Below are 15,855 nucleotides of genomic sequence, written 5' to 3'. Positions count from 1 at the left end.
ATACAAAACTGCACTAATTTTATTGTAAATAAGGAAATTAAAAAAACAAACAAAAAAATATAAAATTGTAAATAAAATATATTAAAATAAGATAAAAGTGAATTAAAAAAAAAAACAAATATTGGAATTTATAAGAAAATTATAACAAAAAAAAATAATAAAAAAAAATTTATAATAATTATTATTAAAATGCCTATAAATTATTATTATTGCGTGAACTTTACAAAGCTTTTTTTATTTTCTATTTTTTAAAACAATTTGATAAAAATTATGTCTGAGGACAGTGATACAAAAAAAAGTTTATATAATTTCATATAGGATTATAGGAGATATAAATTGTGTGCAAATTTTTTTTAGGCTTTGCTTCAAGTAAAAAAAAATAAAAACAAAAAAAAAAACAAGTCCTCCAAATAAAAAGCCTTCAAGCAATAAGATTAAATAAAAGAAAGCTTTTTTTTTGGCAAATGAGCTTTCCAATCACACTGTCACTGTTATTTTGCACTTAAGAAGGAATGCCCTTACATAAAAAGAAAATAAATAAACAAAACAGAAAAAAATAAAACAAAAAATTGAGACTGGATTGTAAAAGTAAACAAAAAAACTTTCGTCGTTAAAACGCTTGTTGGCTTAATTTTTTTTTATTGAAAGCAACAATGAGCTGTTGTTATTTTTTAACATATTAAAAAAAATTAAAATAAATTGGCAGTATTAATATTTAACAAAACAGATACAAAAACCATTTATTGATTTTGAAAACTTTTGTTATAATCTTCTCAATGGTGGTCCGTATTTTGATCATTTTTTAAATTTATTCTAAGTCTTTCAATATTCTTGATTGCTGTAAGAGCTTTGAGCTTTCTAATAACCAACTTCAATGCAATTTTTCCACTTTAGTAGTTCTCCAATGGTTTTCACCTGACAAAATAGAACGACAAATTTTTTAATGCAAAATATTATTAAATACATACGAGTTTAACCTCCTCTTGAAAATATGTTTTCCTCCGGAATTCATAAAAAAAGTCAACTAAATTCTCAAATCAACTCGATTGGATTCGGTAAAAATTAAAGAATGCTGCACCTTATTGACAGTGAAATTGTAGTTAAATTTAAAAAATGCTATTAATTCGAGTTCTTTGAACTTCAGCAAGCATAAAATTTCAAAAATGTTTAAAATAAGGATCACCATAATACAAACAGTTATCTTAATTAAAAAAAAATCTAATGAAAAACAATAGCCTTTAACAATATTTTGGAAAAATTTTCATTTTTTGTACTTTTGTTTTTATTTATTTCATATTTATTTATTGATTTTTTTCTTTATTTTATAAAAAAAATAAATTTAAAGAATGGAAGAATATTAATGTAGACATATAAACGGAATATAGATTGTAAATAAAAAAAAAAAAAAAATATAAAAAGGAAGAAAAAAATAATAAAAACAGAAAAAAAAATGCATAAAACTTGATAATAGATTAGATGATTTTTATTAGTTATTAAGAATAAAACAAAAGAAACAAACAAGATTATATATTATATTTGATTTTAATATTAATTTGAATATAAACGATGAACTTAGTTAACTAACGAAAATAAATATTATAATGAACAAACAAATTTACGAGTACATTATTCTATTTAAGGTTGTGGGTGATATTACCTTTTTAGTGAATTATATTTGGGATTTTTGGTTAGGCATTGGAATTTATTATTTCTTAGAAAAAATAAATTCAATTAATTTAACTGACTTTCAATTTATTTTTAATTAAATTTGAATTTTTCAACTGAATTGACTATTCTTTTAGAAAATCTCAATAATAAGATTGAAATCAATTTCGGGCAAGTTTTACAATTAAGTAGTTAACCAATGTTAAAACTCTTAAAAAATTCAATGAATATAAAATAGCTATTGCTATTTTTCTGTCTCGAATATCAACTCAAGTATCGGGTTCTTAAAGGCGCTTCTGAAAATGAATACCTCCATGTTATTCTCTAATCAACTTTATACCGTTTATTTTTTAAATTCTTATCTTTATAATGTCGAAACTATCGTTAGTGGCAATTTTTTTTCCACAAATGGGTTTTGTTGTATTCCCTTAACAATGTGGTCTTCCTTATCGTTGATATCGTTTTATCAGTGTCGTCAATCTTAACACTTTCTTAAAACTTTCCATTTTTCATTTGATTTACATGCAAATGATATCTTTTAAGATTACCGAAAAACTTGTTTAGTATATCTACAAGTACGTATGCATACCTTACCTTTCTTATCGATTTTGGTTATTAAAATTTGTTTTGTTCTTCTGATTTAAATAAAGCTTTTATACACAATTCAATATCGGGAGGTCTGCTGACCGACGACTTTGCCTGACGTCAACTCGGTGAACCATAGCCGTGTTTTATTGGTACTCTGTATTTTACTGAGTAAACATTATAAATAACAAGAATTGATAGTTTTTTTTATTTATTAATAATCCTTATTGTTGAAGGGTCAAAAATGTATAAGTTTATAAAGCAATAAATAAAAAACTTTTGTTTAACCTTAGTAATCTTTTGTTGTTGTTTCACGTCTAAAATTTTACTGAGCTAATTACTGAGTTACCAATAAAACACGGCTTATGTATGTGGGAACCTAAAAATGAAGCAATAAAGTCACAGTGGGAGAGTTGTCCCATTTGTTATCATTACTGTCGTCAATAATGAAGAAGAAGATGACTTGATTTAGAAAAAAAAATCATTAATGTCGAAGATTTGCTGATAATCCCAAAAGAAAAAAAAAAATTGACACGTTCCGAAACATCAGGGTAACTAGATGAATTTTGTGATTAGTTTTTATTTCGGGATACGCAGCAAATCTACGATATGAATAGAATTCATAAAAAACCGATTGTAAACTGTTTCGAAAATAAAATTATAAATGAAAAACCAAGCTGCCGGGTACTTCACCTCCAAGTTGCTATTTTGTGGGTAATCTTATGACATGAGTATAGCTTTATGTTTTTTGATTTACTTGCGATATATGTAGGTATGTTACTGTATATCAAGTTATGCATTCGTACAAAAAAACATGATATTGCGATGATAGAGAATGCTAATAAAGTGGGTCTCAAAAGTTCGTGTCAGGATGTCTATCGGTTTGTAAAAGGAGCCACAGTCTAAAGGGATGGACCGATCCCCTTCAAACTTGGCATGTAGCAGTTTTTGGGCATTGTACAGAGGTGTTTTTGGAATAAATTTGTTTGGACCAAAAATAACGGTAACTGTCATATACCGATTTTGGAAAAGTTTAATTTGAATGCTTGAAAAAATTCAAGTAATTGTTTTTAGACAAGGTATATCTTTCAATTAAAAAGTTTTTTTTATATCGTTATTAGAGGCAGTCCATTAAAAGTGTAATTTTTTAATTTAAAGAAAAAAGAGTAATAGATGGTAATAAAATTCATTGGAACCAATTTTTTTTTTTTTAATTTTGGTTTAGGTGTTGTTTCGGAGTTGCTACAAAACGGAATACAAATTATTTATAAAAAAACTTATTTTCGGCCGTTAGGATTTTAATTTTTTTAATCGAAAAATGCCTATTAATAAAATGAGTTGTATTGCATACTTATTTTGGAACTCAATTTGATTTAAGATGTTGTTTTTTCCTTTGAAAAACGAATTGTATGTTTTTAAAATCTTTTTTTTCAATACACATACATTTACTAAATTTCTATACAGGGTGTCCCACAGTCACCGCCCCAAACGAAAACCATGGATTCCTGAGGTCATTTTAAGTCGAAAAACTTAAGAGGTAATTTTCTCGTTTTCGTCCCGTTTTCGAGTTACCACGGTTTTTATGATTTTTGTTCTCTTTTCCCTTATCTAGCTTTATCTTTGCCAAACTACGTTTGATTTGAAAAATTTTTTTTACAACCAATCAAGAATTTATTACAGTTTTAGTTTGTCTCAAAACTTTTTTTTCTGCGGACAACCGTTTCTCCACAATTTGGCATCAAACACAATTTTCTTCGTTTTTTAAGTTGTTTTTTACACTTTCATATCATTTAAGTCAAAAAAACACGTTAATGAGTATTAATTTTTTGTGGTTTTTATTAAAGCCCAGTTTATTTTCATAAAAAAAATAAGTTTTATTGCATAAAAAAGGCTACTGAAATTAATTAAAAAAAATAAACAAACTGAGTGAATTAAAAAAAAAAAAATAATTTTTAAATACAAAACTAATTTAAATGAATTAAAACTTTTTCTGAGCTTTATCTATTTGTTCTTTTCTTAACACAACAGCTCAGAAAAAGTTTTTAATTCATTTAAATTAATTTTTTATTTAAAAATTATTTTTTTTTTTAATTCACTCAGTTTGTTTATTTTTTTTTAATTACTTTCAGTAGCCTTTTTTATGAAATAAAACTTATTTTTTTATGAAAATAAACTGGGCTTTAATAAAAAGCACAAAAAATTAATACTCATTAACGTGTTTTTTTGACTTAAATGATATGAAAGTGTAAAAAACAACTTAAAAAACGAAGAAAATTGTGTTTGATGCCAAATTGTGGAGAAACGGTTGTCCGCAGAAAAAAAAGTTTTGAGACAAACTAAAACTGTAATAAATTCTTGATTGGTTGTAAAAAAAATTTTTCAAATCAAACGTAGTTTGGCAAAGATAAAGCTAGATAAGGGAAAAGAGAACAAAAATCATAAAAACCGTGGTAACTCGAAAACGGGACGAAAACGAGAAAATTACCTCTTAAGTTTTTCGACTTAAAATGACCTCAGGAATCCATGGTTTTCGTTTGGGGCGGTGACTGTGGGACACCCTGTATAAAAAGTATTACAAATTTTAGCAACTTGAACTTTAAGAGCAAGTTCGTGCTTCCCAGTCGTCCAAAAAAAGCCTAAGTACACACTTACTTTTCCTTTAAGAACTGTGTCTCTGTTCTGTAATTTTTATCACTGGTTTTTGAATGACTATAATTATTTTAATCTATTTATAACCATCAAATTAAAAGAAATTTTTCTCAAATTCATAATAATTGATAAATTTTGAATTTGAAAAAAAAATTATTTTATTTTTGGAAGAAAATGGATTTTAGAGCCATTCAAAAATTTGTATCGCCAGTGATAAAGTTACAAAACAGGGGTATCTACTAACTTGCCAAGTGCAACGATCCTTTTTGAATTAAAATAGAAGTAGTAATAAAAGTGCCCATAATTATGAAAGTGGACAAAGTCATTAATAATTTTATTTAAACGATTTATGTAATTGTATTTCTTATCGAAAATAGTTGAACAAGTTTATTTATTTTACTGCAATTTTGCTTTTAAATTAAGTTTAATCCTTAAATTATAAATATTTTTATGCTAGTATTAATAGTTTTTTAAGCAGTGACTTAGTCCATTTTTATAATCAAAGGCACAAATAAGAAGATACAAAAGTGTTTTTTTTTTTACAAAATATATATATTTTTATTTTTAAAATAAGGTATATTTTTATTTCATCTAATATACATAACATTTACTTCACTTTTTCTTTCTTCTTCATTTCAAAATAATGTATTATGATAATGTTTTTTTTTTGTATTATGTATTTTTTAACTTAAACGAAAAAAATAAAAATAAAATAAATATTTGAATGGAATGATAACTATACACATAATATATATATAGAGAATGTAATTGTGTAGCTTCTAAAAAATTAATATTTAATTAGTCTTTTATGGTTAACAAATGGAATGATCATAAATTATTGTGGATCCAGTCCACTATTATCTCTTCTTGTTCTTTTTACTTTATTTCTTGGTTTCTTAATTCTAATTTATAAGTCTATTCGTAAACATCATCTGGACCGGGATTATCCCCAGCAAACAATCTCTTTGCTCCATCTAATAGCAATTTAGTTTGATCCTCGAAACATCTCAACAACATTGCATCCTGTTGCTTCTGGAATTCATGTTCCGATCTAGCCAAATCCATTTGTTGTTTAAAAAAGTCATCGATCATCTCCCGTTGCATATCTCGCAGAGATGCACTCATCTCTCGCATTGCTTTGCCATAAGTGACAAATGGAATGCGTGTTGTTTCGGGGGGCGACTCCCGCGAATCATCTTCATCGGAAATTTTGGAATGTTTGGAACTTGGTGCGGGCGATTGTGTTCCCTCAGAGAGATCGGGAATGTTTAGACGCTTCTTGCGTTTACGCAGTGTCAACACTGGAATCTTCTTCGAGTTGTACTCGATTGGAATTGGAGGTGATTCGTTCATTTTTGTTGTTTGAGTTATTTGTGGTCGAGGAGGCAGTTGGATTTTCATGAATGGCATTTGTTTGAGGGGAGGTGGATGTTGGTGATCGGCGGAGGAACGGTAGGAAGGAGGAGGGGGAGTGTATCTGTGAAGTGGGGGCATGTGTGGATCAATGAGAGGTGACTCTCCAATGTCCATTGGATCAATTGCTGAGGAATGATGAGAATGAGACATACTTTGAATAACAGGTACTGGTAAATGATCATCTTCTTGGATTGTAGATGGCGCTGGTGACGGCGAGGCAGGTGGTGATGTTAGTTCTGGTTTTATCTCTGTAAATTGTGAATTCGAATTGGATGGTTCGTGGATGTGTGTGTCGGTGAAGGAGTTATCAGCTTCAACTTCTGCAGTTGTATTGTTGTTATCTTCATATTCTGAAATAGAAATACAAAGAATGTATTTATATTTGTTTGTTGTTGTGTTCTTTTGTGTCTTCATTTGAAAAAAATACCAATAAGATTAAATTTTGTTAGATGGTTATTCAAGGGTTGACCATGTTGATTATTGTATACAATTGCAAATGCAACATTATTTAAATCTATTTGTGGCAATTCAGTTGGTGATATTGATTTAGAGGAGGACATTTTTTTTTTTTTTTGAGAAATCATAAATAAACAAAATTGTAAGCATAGAAAACAAAAACCATATCCAACAAACGTCACCTTGTAAAATTGTACTAGATGAAATAGATAGTGACTTCCTGTTTTGAAAGAAAAGTAACGGACATTTGTTTGTGAGACAGTGAAGCCACTTTATGATATTTTTGTTAAGATTTTTTTTTACATTGGGAGTAAAAATTTTTGTCTAGCGAATTGATGGGCTATCTCTTTGCCTTAAATATCCGAACATTTTACTATTAAACCTTAAAAGTGGCCACTTTTTGCAAAAATTGCAAATGTAAAAGTATTTTTTTACAAATTACAAAATTTCGACTGAAGAATTTGTAAAAATAATTATATTTTTTTTTTCAACTTGGTTAGTTGGAATATCTTTTAACTAATGCCTGACTGACTCCTTTAGAAAAAAGTGTCAAGAAATTTTGTTGAGGTTAAACTAAAATAAAAAAAGTGAGCCTAAAATATGTTTTATTTTTCTTTTTATTTTTATAATTGAAAAAATAACGATTAAATTAAAATTATAATATTTTGTAGAAAATCTGATTATGGAAAAACCTTGTAATATAAAGCATGTTTATTTTTACAGCTCAGTATCTACCTTGATTTTGTTCGCAAAACAAATCAAATAAATTCTTGTGTAAATTGTTTTTTTTTTTGTTTTGCGTTAAAAATTTCAAATGAATAAGTAGGTACTGAGTTGAAGAAACAAAATGATTACGATATTTTCAGGCACATTGGCGATTTGTTCACTATAAGTAGAAAAATGGTATTTTCGACAATACTTAGGTTTCGTTGAAATAACGATATCTTTTAAAAAATGATTATTTGTATTTTTGTTAAAAATTCTGGTATTGGGCGGCTTTAGGCTTTAAAAGGGGAGGCTTGAAAATTCTTGTAAGCAATTGTGAAAACACCAGCATTTACTTATTTGGCCTCAGTAATGGAAAAAATTCAAAACCGAAAAGCTTCTCGACACTTTCAAAAGTAAACCTGACGAAACGCACATGCTCACTAGTGTGAAACAGATATTTCTTCCCCATAAGAAAATTGAAAAGTTTTGAACGCATTTCAAAATTTAAACATTTTAAAAGCAAGTATGCATTTAAAAACCCAAGAATAAACTGTATTGAAATAATTTGCAAAAAAAATTCTCTAGCCTATTATTTTGATGTGTAATGAGATTCTGACCCTAATAAATTATTGATTGTGTAAATAGTGCTTTAGTATTTAAAATTTGAAGTTATAGATTTTTTCAATGTTTATATATTTTATTACTACGTTTTTTCTTACAATGTCATTCCCATCTCCTCTCAAATTAAATCTCCTTTCAAATTAAATACGATAACCACGACTTTTTTTAAAATCTACAATATGGCTGAAAAGTCACCGAAGCAGACTGAATTGATTTTCTAAAGTCACACCCGTTACATCTAATATTAAGAGTTTGTGTCGTTGAAATATAGGTCAATAAAATTATATTTTAAACATTTATATTAACAACTAAATATATTAGGTGTGGAAGCTATTAAATACTTTATTAAGTAAATAGTACACAAGACAGGAACACAAAATTAATTAGGTAATTGTGTCATACCCGTTACAATGGAAATACCCTATGTCTTTTTAAATTAAGTTATTGTATAAAAGAATGCATTCTTTGTCTAGAACACTATTTGGTTCAGAAGTGTTAGAGACATGACAGTCTCAAAAGTTATGACTTTGTTAATATTAAATTTGTAACGTATGATATAGCAACCGTAAAAAATGTAGATTTGATTGAGTTTGTGACATATTTCCAAGTAATATTTCCGTAAAAAATGTAGATTTGATTGAGTTTGTGACATTTTTCCAAGGAATGGAATGATTTTTTCGTTTACCCAAAATTTATTATTTTTTTTTCTAATCTTTACACATTGGCTTAAATTTAAAAACTCTTAATCCCGGTTAAATAAGTAACTTTCAGAGTTTCTTGGACAAAAAAGGAGCAAAACGTTAAGAAGTAAAACGTAGGATCTTTGTAGTATCTACCTGATTAACTTTATAACAAATCTTGGCGAGGAAACAAACAAATACATGGCAACCCTGAATCTTACAAACACCTATACACATAGATTATGTTAATTTCAAAATCAAAAGGGACATAGGTATTCGAACCCTTATGCATAATAAACTAAAAACTCACTATACATTTCATATTTATAATTATTCTCAGCCCTTCGAACCCTCAATCTCTAACTTTTTGTTTAAATCATATACCCCGCATCATCAAAAATAGTCAGAAAATTGTTCTTACTATAGTGAAAATTAGAATTGTAAACAAAAATTTATTTCTATTCCCAGGAAAAAAAAAATAATACCTACATAATAATAGATATACCTATCCAATTCATATGAATAATGAATTAATGATACATTCTCAGATGTGAACAATTTATTCACATCTTAACCCATATTTCAAAACAATATATAATTCCGCTTAAAAATTATCTATACAAAGCAAAAAAAAAAAAACTTGACTCACTATTTAAGATAATCGTCACCCAAAAAAAAGTATCTATACACAACACACAGAGATTGTCCAATATTTTATCTATCTATTCATATCTACAAAACATATGAAACAAAAATTGCAATCGAAACACACGCCTTTCAATGTTACAAGAAAACAAAAAAAAAAAGAAAAACAAAAACAGCAACAAAAAAAACACCTGTTGCTATAAAAGCTTTTGTATCTGATTCTCTACTTCTACACTCTATACAAGATCTGACATATACACATAATTACCTACATTTTACACCCACCTTCCAGATACATTTTTACTATCTGCATTTGACTAGACGATATGATTTTTTTTTTCTTTCTAAATAGACCATCTATCCATCTATTAAAAACCACTTTACAAAAATTCCCTGCTTTAATTCACAAGAAACATAAATAAAATCAACCCTCAAATAAAAAAACTCAAAAAATTAAGTATCTATCTTTTTCCCATGCTTGTCATAAATCCAAGAAAAATAAAAAAAAAAAACCGGTTATCTAAGAAATAAAATAAAAAATTATACAAACTCATATCATTTCTACCTGTAGGTATCTAAAAATTCTAAAGATAGGTAAAAATACCTACTTTCTATATCGACACACAAGAAAAGAGTAAGACAAAAAGCAAACACAAAAAAAAACCTTTTACTCTATAACCAACAAATACAACATAGCAAGCATATTCTCCCCATAAAACCTATTCAAAAACTCTCTATACACAAAAAATACACTAAAAACAGAAATGACTTCAATACTTATAATTCCATACCGACAACCTTCCTACCTGTACCTGTATAGCTATGAAAATATATATGGAAAAAACCGTTTCACCCCTTGTTGGCAATATAATTAATTTCAAACGGAAAGAACTTAAAAAAAAAAAATCCCCATAAATTATTATAATTCCCTCTGAAGACACAAAAAAACGTAGTTATTCAAAAATGTACATAAATTTCAAAAACCACCACCTTTTTTTTAATTTTGCCCAGGGACATACGACATAAAAAAAAGTCAATATATTAACATTTTAAAGGTATATATACTCACCATCATCAATTGGCTCATCCTTAACCACCCCTAATCGATATCCAAAAATAGGGTGTTGCATACCGAATCCATTAGTGTCGTCTTCGTTTTTGAACGACGAGCGAAATCCATTTTTAAATTTATTATTTCTTCGCATACCACCACCAGCGAATCCATTTAAATCTGTCGCATAATTTCTACCGCCGCCGCCACTGCTGCTGCCAGCGCCATTAAATAAAGTCGGCGTTGCGACCGACGATGATGACAACGACAAAGCAGCTGACGGCAAATTACCCTGAACATTCGATATAACCGGCAAATATCCATCGTTACTTCCGGTTGTCGAAACGGATGCATTCATCTCATAACAACCACCACCGCCGCTACTGACATTTCCACTATAACCACCACCACCACAACCACCCCCACCCGCATCATCATAATCACCACCATCATATGATGACATTGAACCATCATTCTGAAATTCCGTACTTAAAAGCTCATCTAACGATTCATAAACTTCCAACGGTATAATTTTCGGTATCTGGTGCACGCGTCGTGACGTCATATAAGTTGACTTCAAAAATTTCCACTTTGTCCAAATTTGTTGAAAATTCTTCTTGCAAAAACCGCGTTCAAACATTTCTTTTTCGACTTTGCGAAAAACCGCTTCGCTGCGAACGGTTTTATCATTCAAAAGCGGTAATAATTTTTTCTCTCTTATAATTTGCAAAACGGTTAACATTTCCTGTTCACGCCAAAGGTTACGTTCTGGTTTTTCAATACGATTATTATTAATAATTGTTGTTGTTGTTGTTGGTGTTGATGTGGGCATTTCAATATCAGAAGTGCCAGTTCCACCAGCAGCAGTTAAAGCTGTTGGTGATGATGATGATGATAGTATTGGTGTCATCATCATTGTTGTATTTTTTTTTATTATTTATCTTCGTTTTCTTCCCTACTTTCAAAATTTATATTCGAATTAGAAAACTCAAAAACCCTCATTCATATGAAACAAAATCACCACTTGTTAAAAAAATTGAGAGAGAGAGAGAGAAATGAGAGAGAGCGAACTACAAAACAACAAAACTAGCGACGATGTTTAAGAAAATACGAACCTACACCGTCAGCGATTATTTCAATACTGTCAGTTTCAACACACACGAAAAACTGTTCCAGCAACAGCCAGCAACCAGCCAAGCCAGAAAACACAGAGCAGAGCACACCAAAGTACACACAGTATTAAGTTGTTGTTGTTGGATTGGATTTTTTTTTTTTGTATTTTCGTTTTTATTATATTTTTTTTCCATTTTACTGCTTCACTCAAAATCTCCATCGAATTGGAAATGAATGGCGAGGCGATTATGAGCAAGCTTGTTGTACGAACGAGAAAGAGGAAAAATACCCGAGTAGTATTTTCACACAAATTCAAGCTATGCCGGGCGGGCTGCCGTTTGCGTTTGCCTATTTGCCGTTAATGTCAAAAACCCTCATTATTAACATCGAACTCGATTACTCTACGACGAGAATTTTTATATACGAATTACGAGAGTAGCTATACAACAAAATTGAATGTAACGTCGTCAATCGTCATCGTTCATCACAACCTCAAACATCGACAATTATATTAAAAACAAACTTTATACTTACGAGTATTTTCTCAGTATCGTTAAAAAAAAATTTATATAAATTTTATATTTTTGTGTCTTGAAAAAAAAGTTCGAAGACACGAAAAGACGAATGAGGGTTAGCGGTGGTCGACGATGACGACGCGACGCGGCGACCGACAACGACGACGAGAGAATTGTGCTGGTTTTTCGTTTTCGTTATTTCACGAAAACGTGTCTTGGAATCTCTGAAAAACCAGCAAGCAACACAATCTGGGAAACAGAAAAACCTCTTATATTCAATTCAAAGTCTTTCAGTACTAACCAACTATATTCACAGGGCCGTAGCTTATTAGTAGATAATGAAACTACGTAATTAGATTTGAATTGAAGATTGATGATGGTGATTTGAAAATGTGATTGTAATGATTGTCTGGAAATTGGTAGAATAGGTAGGTTTTCGTTTTTATTAAAAGATAACAAATATTTCCCAAATGATTGCGTTCCACAATCTTTTGTATAATTTCAATTTTTGAATATACAGTGACGAGCAAAAGTGGTCAAATGTTTTGCCTTTTTTGAAAAAGTTGTTTAAAACTTAGTGTTCTTTACATAAGTTAAATCGTTTTTATTTTATTATTTTTCTATATTATGCCACCATTCATTTTCCTGATTAAAATTAAAAAAAATGCTTCATTGTCCAAAAATGGAGAGTATCATATTGGTATTTGGACTTGATCAATTCTGCTCGTTTTGGAAAAAGGCTTTTGTTTCAATATATTGAGTGTACTAGAATTATTTTTAACCACTTTTAACAATGCCGCGAGATAGGATCTATCAATCTGTGAAGAAATAATTTTAAAATTCGGTCGTATTTCAGCTTAATGGAAAGCTCAAAGCTCATCACTATTAGGCTTGCGTTCTTTTACTGCCCTTACAATTTCTTCAAAATTTTCAACAGATTTTCAGCCAAAATGGTTTAGGGCCTTGTGCTGGCTACGCAACTGTCTTAAATTTCTGATTTCCGAAGCAATATTTGACAATTTTAAAGGTTTTCGTGGGGTCTTCATGTAGTTGAAAAATTATATCACACGACACGGAGTCTTCTTTTGCAAAAAAAAACTTGTTAAATTGTACCGTTTTATATCAAGATAGATTCTCCTCCTCATCATATCTTCAAATTTTATCAAAGGTCGGGAACTCCTCCCAAAAACTCAAACAGAACATCACCAAACCTTTTTTTTTAAGTCAAAAATCGTTAGGTTAGATGAATTTTTACTAAAACTTTTACTAAAACTTTAACTATAACCACAAAAAAGAATCAATAACCAATGGGAAAAGTAGATTGAATTGACGAGAACTCAGAAGAAATAGAATGCAAATCTAGTTACTATCCAAAACTGGAAAAAACATTTCAGCAGTATCAAGTTTATAGAACGGACATAAATTATTATGGACTCAAGAATATTTTCCGGTGTTATCTTGTGGATTGCTAGCTAATTTTGAAAAAATAATGAACAAGCGAACCTATCCTGATATAAAACGAAACAATTTACAAAGTTTTTTGGCAAAAGAAGACTCCGTGTTGTCTGATATAATTTTTCAACTAGATGAAGACCCCACCAAAACCTTTAAAATTGTCAAACGAGCAGAATTGGTCAAGTCCAAATACTAATATGATACTCTCCATTTTTGAACAATGAAGCATTTTTTAAAATTTTAATCAGGAAAACAAATGCTGGCATAATATAGAAAAATATAATAAAATAAAAACGATTTAATTCATGTAAAGAACACTAAGTTTTAAACAACTTTCTCAAAAAAGGCAAAACATTTGACCACTTTTGCTCGTCACTGTACATATAAGGAACTTAACACAGAAATTGAAAATTTCATTCAGTTGTTCCAATTAAAAACAAAATATTTTTGAAATATGTAAGTACAAAATAGCGTAAGAAAAATTGTGTGGAATCTGTGTACTCAAACTCGTTTTGGAAGGGAAACTTCTTTACTTTTGTAACTTTTCAAAAAGTTATTGGCATAAGCTGTCATTTTTCCACGAAAGTAATTTTGTATGAATATTGCTTGTATCTACACATACATAGATAGAAGATCACCTACAAACAAGAGAATTCTGTATTAAAAAATTAAGCAGATTTCTGCTTGTTTTTTGCCAAGATGACTTCAGATTTAAACTAAGAAGCGGACAAATTTTGTTTAATTTCTTGAAACATTTTAATTAAACAATAAATTTAGATGAAAATTTATATTAAAATTAAAAATGAAATTAATCTTAAATTTAACAGAATTAAAGCGGATTCGACTTATTTTAAACGGAAATTGTGTCGTGACTTTTTTTTCTCCTTGTACTAGACTTCGAAAACAAAACAAGGGCACTTATATATTTATTAGTCTTTGTAAAAGCAAATATCAAATATGAATGCGTTCCACAAACTCCACTTCATGTTTACAACCTTTAAATCAGTGTCTTCGAATATGATATTCGATAGAAAAGGAAGAAAGATAAGCTTTTTTTTTTTAATCAAACAATTTTATTGGCTAAAGAGTACGTATACACCAGAGTGGATGTGGAAAACAAAACCTAATGGAAATTAAATAAACTCTACTTGCACTCATATTTTTCTTGTAAGTGTTATGTGGTTTTCGATTGGCTCTCCGGAAGCGTCCGGAATCATTCAGAAGACTTCTGAAACCGTTTTATTGGGATGAAAATGACAGCCAGAACGCTTCTCAGAAGAGAAATTCTCTTCTTGATTTCAAATCAGAATCAAATCAAGAAGCACTAATACATGAATACTCACATGTCAAAGATACACTCAATCATTGTTTATTATTATTTTTCATTCAAATTTTTTTCGTTTTCTGAAATTAATTTGTTTATTTATTTTCAAACAAAGAAATTAAGCTTTTAAAATATTTTGCAAACCGAATTCCCGATTAATTTGTTGAATTTTAGGTATTATTTTCTTCACATATTAATTATTTTTCAAGTCTTATGCCATATTTGACATTTTAAATTTCACAGAAAAACAAACACAAACACAAAAAAAAATAGAATTGAGTGGAAGCAATTCAAACTGTTTTATTGGATTTCAGAATGAGTGAATCCTTGAGTGATTCCAATCGAAAACGACATTAGTAAATAAACAGAAAAACAAAGTTCTTTCAAATACTAATGAAATATTTAAAAATATTTCTTCAAAAAATAAATAATATAATACTTAACACAAAACAAAACCATACAAATAAACAAAAAAAATATAGATACACTGAGGGAAAAAACGCAACGTAAAATGTAATATGGTCAACGTTGATTTGATGTTGAAAAACTAACATAAAACATATTTAAATTAAAATTGAAACATGGTAAAAAAAATTTTAATTTGTTGGTAAAGCAATTTTTTATTTTTTTAAATTTAAATTGATGTTTTTTTTTCAAAGTTGAAACAACTTTGGTTTAAGGATGTTTTATAACTGCAAACCAATTTAAACCAACGACGTTTTAAAATTATCATCTTCAACGAAAAATCATTCCGGAAAATAGTTGTATCAACGTGGTTTTCGTTTATTTTATGTTGATTCTTAACTCAGTGTAGTATTTTTTAATATAGTTTTGGTTAATTAAGTAACCAAAATGTCCTATTCAGGGACTTTGTGGCTAGGGATGCAACATCGTTAAAAAAAACATCGATGTTTGAATACATCGATGTTTTACTTACAACATCGATGTTAAAAAAACATCGGTTCTATCTTC

At 28.9% G+C, this 15,855-nt stretch overlaps 2 protein-coding genes across 2 annotated transcripts in view; both read right to left on the bottom strand.

Moving 5' to 3' along the window:
* The window catches only part of LOC129920097 (39S ribosomal protein L19, mitochondrial), a 93,593-nt gene that overhangs the window by 48,581 nt on the left and 29,157 nt on the right, over nucleotides 1-15,855 (bottom strand). The window lies entirely within an intron of this gene.
* LOC129920094 (uncharacterized) lies at nucleotides 5,565-12,162 on the bottom strand. The gene is made up of 2 exons (XM_056001278.1): nucleotides 10,495-12,162; nucleotides 5,565-6,665 (listed from the first exon to the last, which is right to left on the bottom strand). Exons 1-2 carry the CDS (start codon nucleotides 11,390-11,392, stop codon nucleotides 5,815-5,817), a joined length of 1,749 nt encoding a protein of 582 aa, XP_055857253.1. The 5' UTR covers nucleotides 11,393-12,162; the 3' UTR covers nucleotides 5,565-5,814.

This window comes from Episyrphus balteatus, chromosome 4 (assembly GCF_945859705.1).
Source record: "Episyrphus balteatus chromosome 4, idEpiBalt1.1, whole genome shotgun sequence".
NCBI classification, from domain to species: domain Eukaryota; kingdom Metazoa; phylum Arthropoda; class Insecta; order Diptera; family Syrphidae; genus Episyrphus; species Episyrphus balteatus.
The sequence above is the reverse complement of the archived record's forward strand: the minus strand, read 5'-3'. Positions and strand labels throughout refer to the sequence as shown.

What these genes read in the sequence shown, in the direction of transcription:
- LOC129920094 (XM_056001278.1), bottom strand. Translation starts at nt 11,392, where the DNA reads ATGATGATGACACCAATACTATCATCATCATCATCACCAACAGCTTTA. An exon ending in GGATGAGCCAATTGATGATG is followed by an intron (nt 6,666 to 10,494) that starts GTGAGTATATAT and finishes TTTCTATTTCAG; the next exon opens with AATATGAAGATAACAACAAT.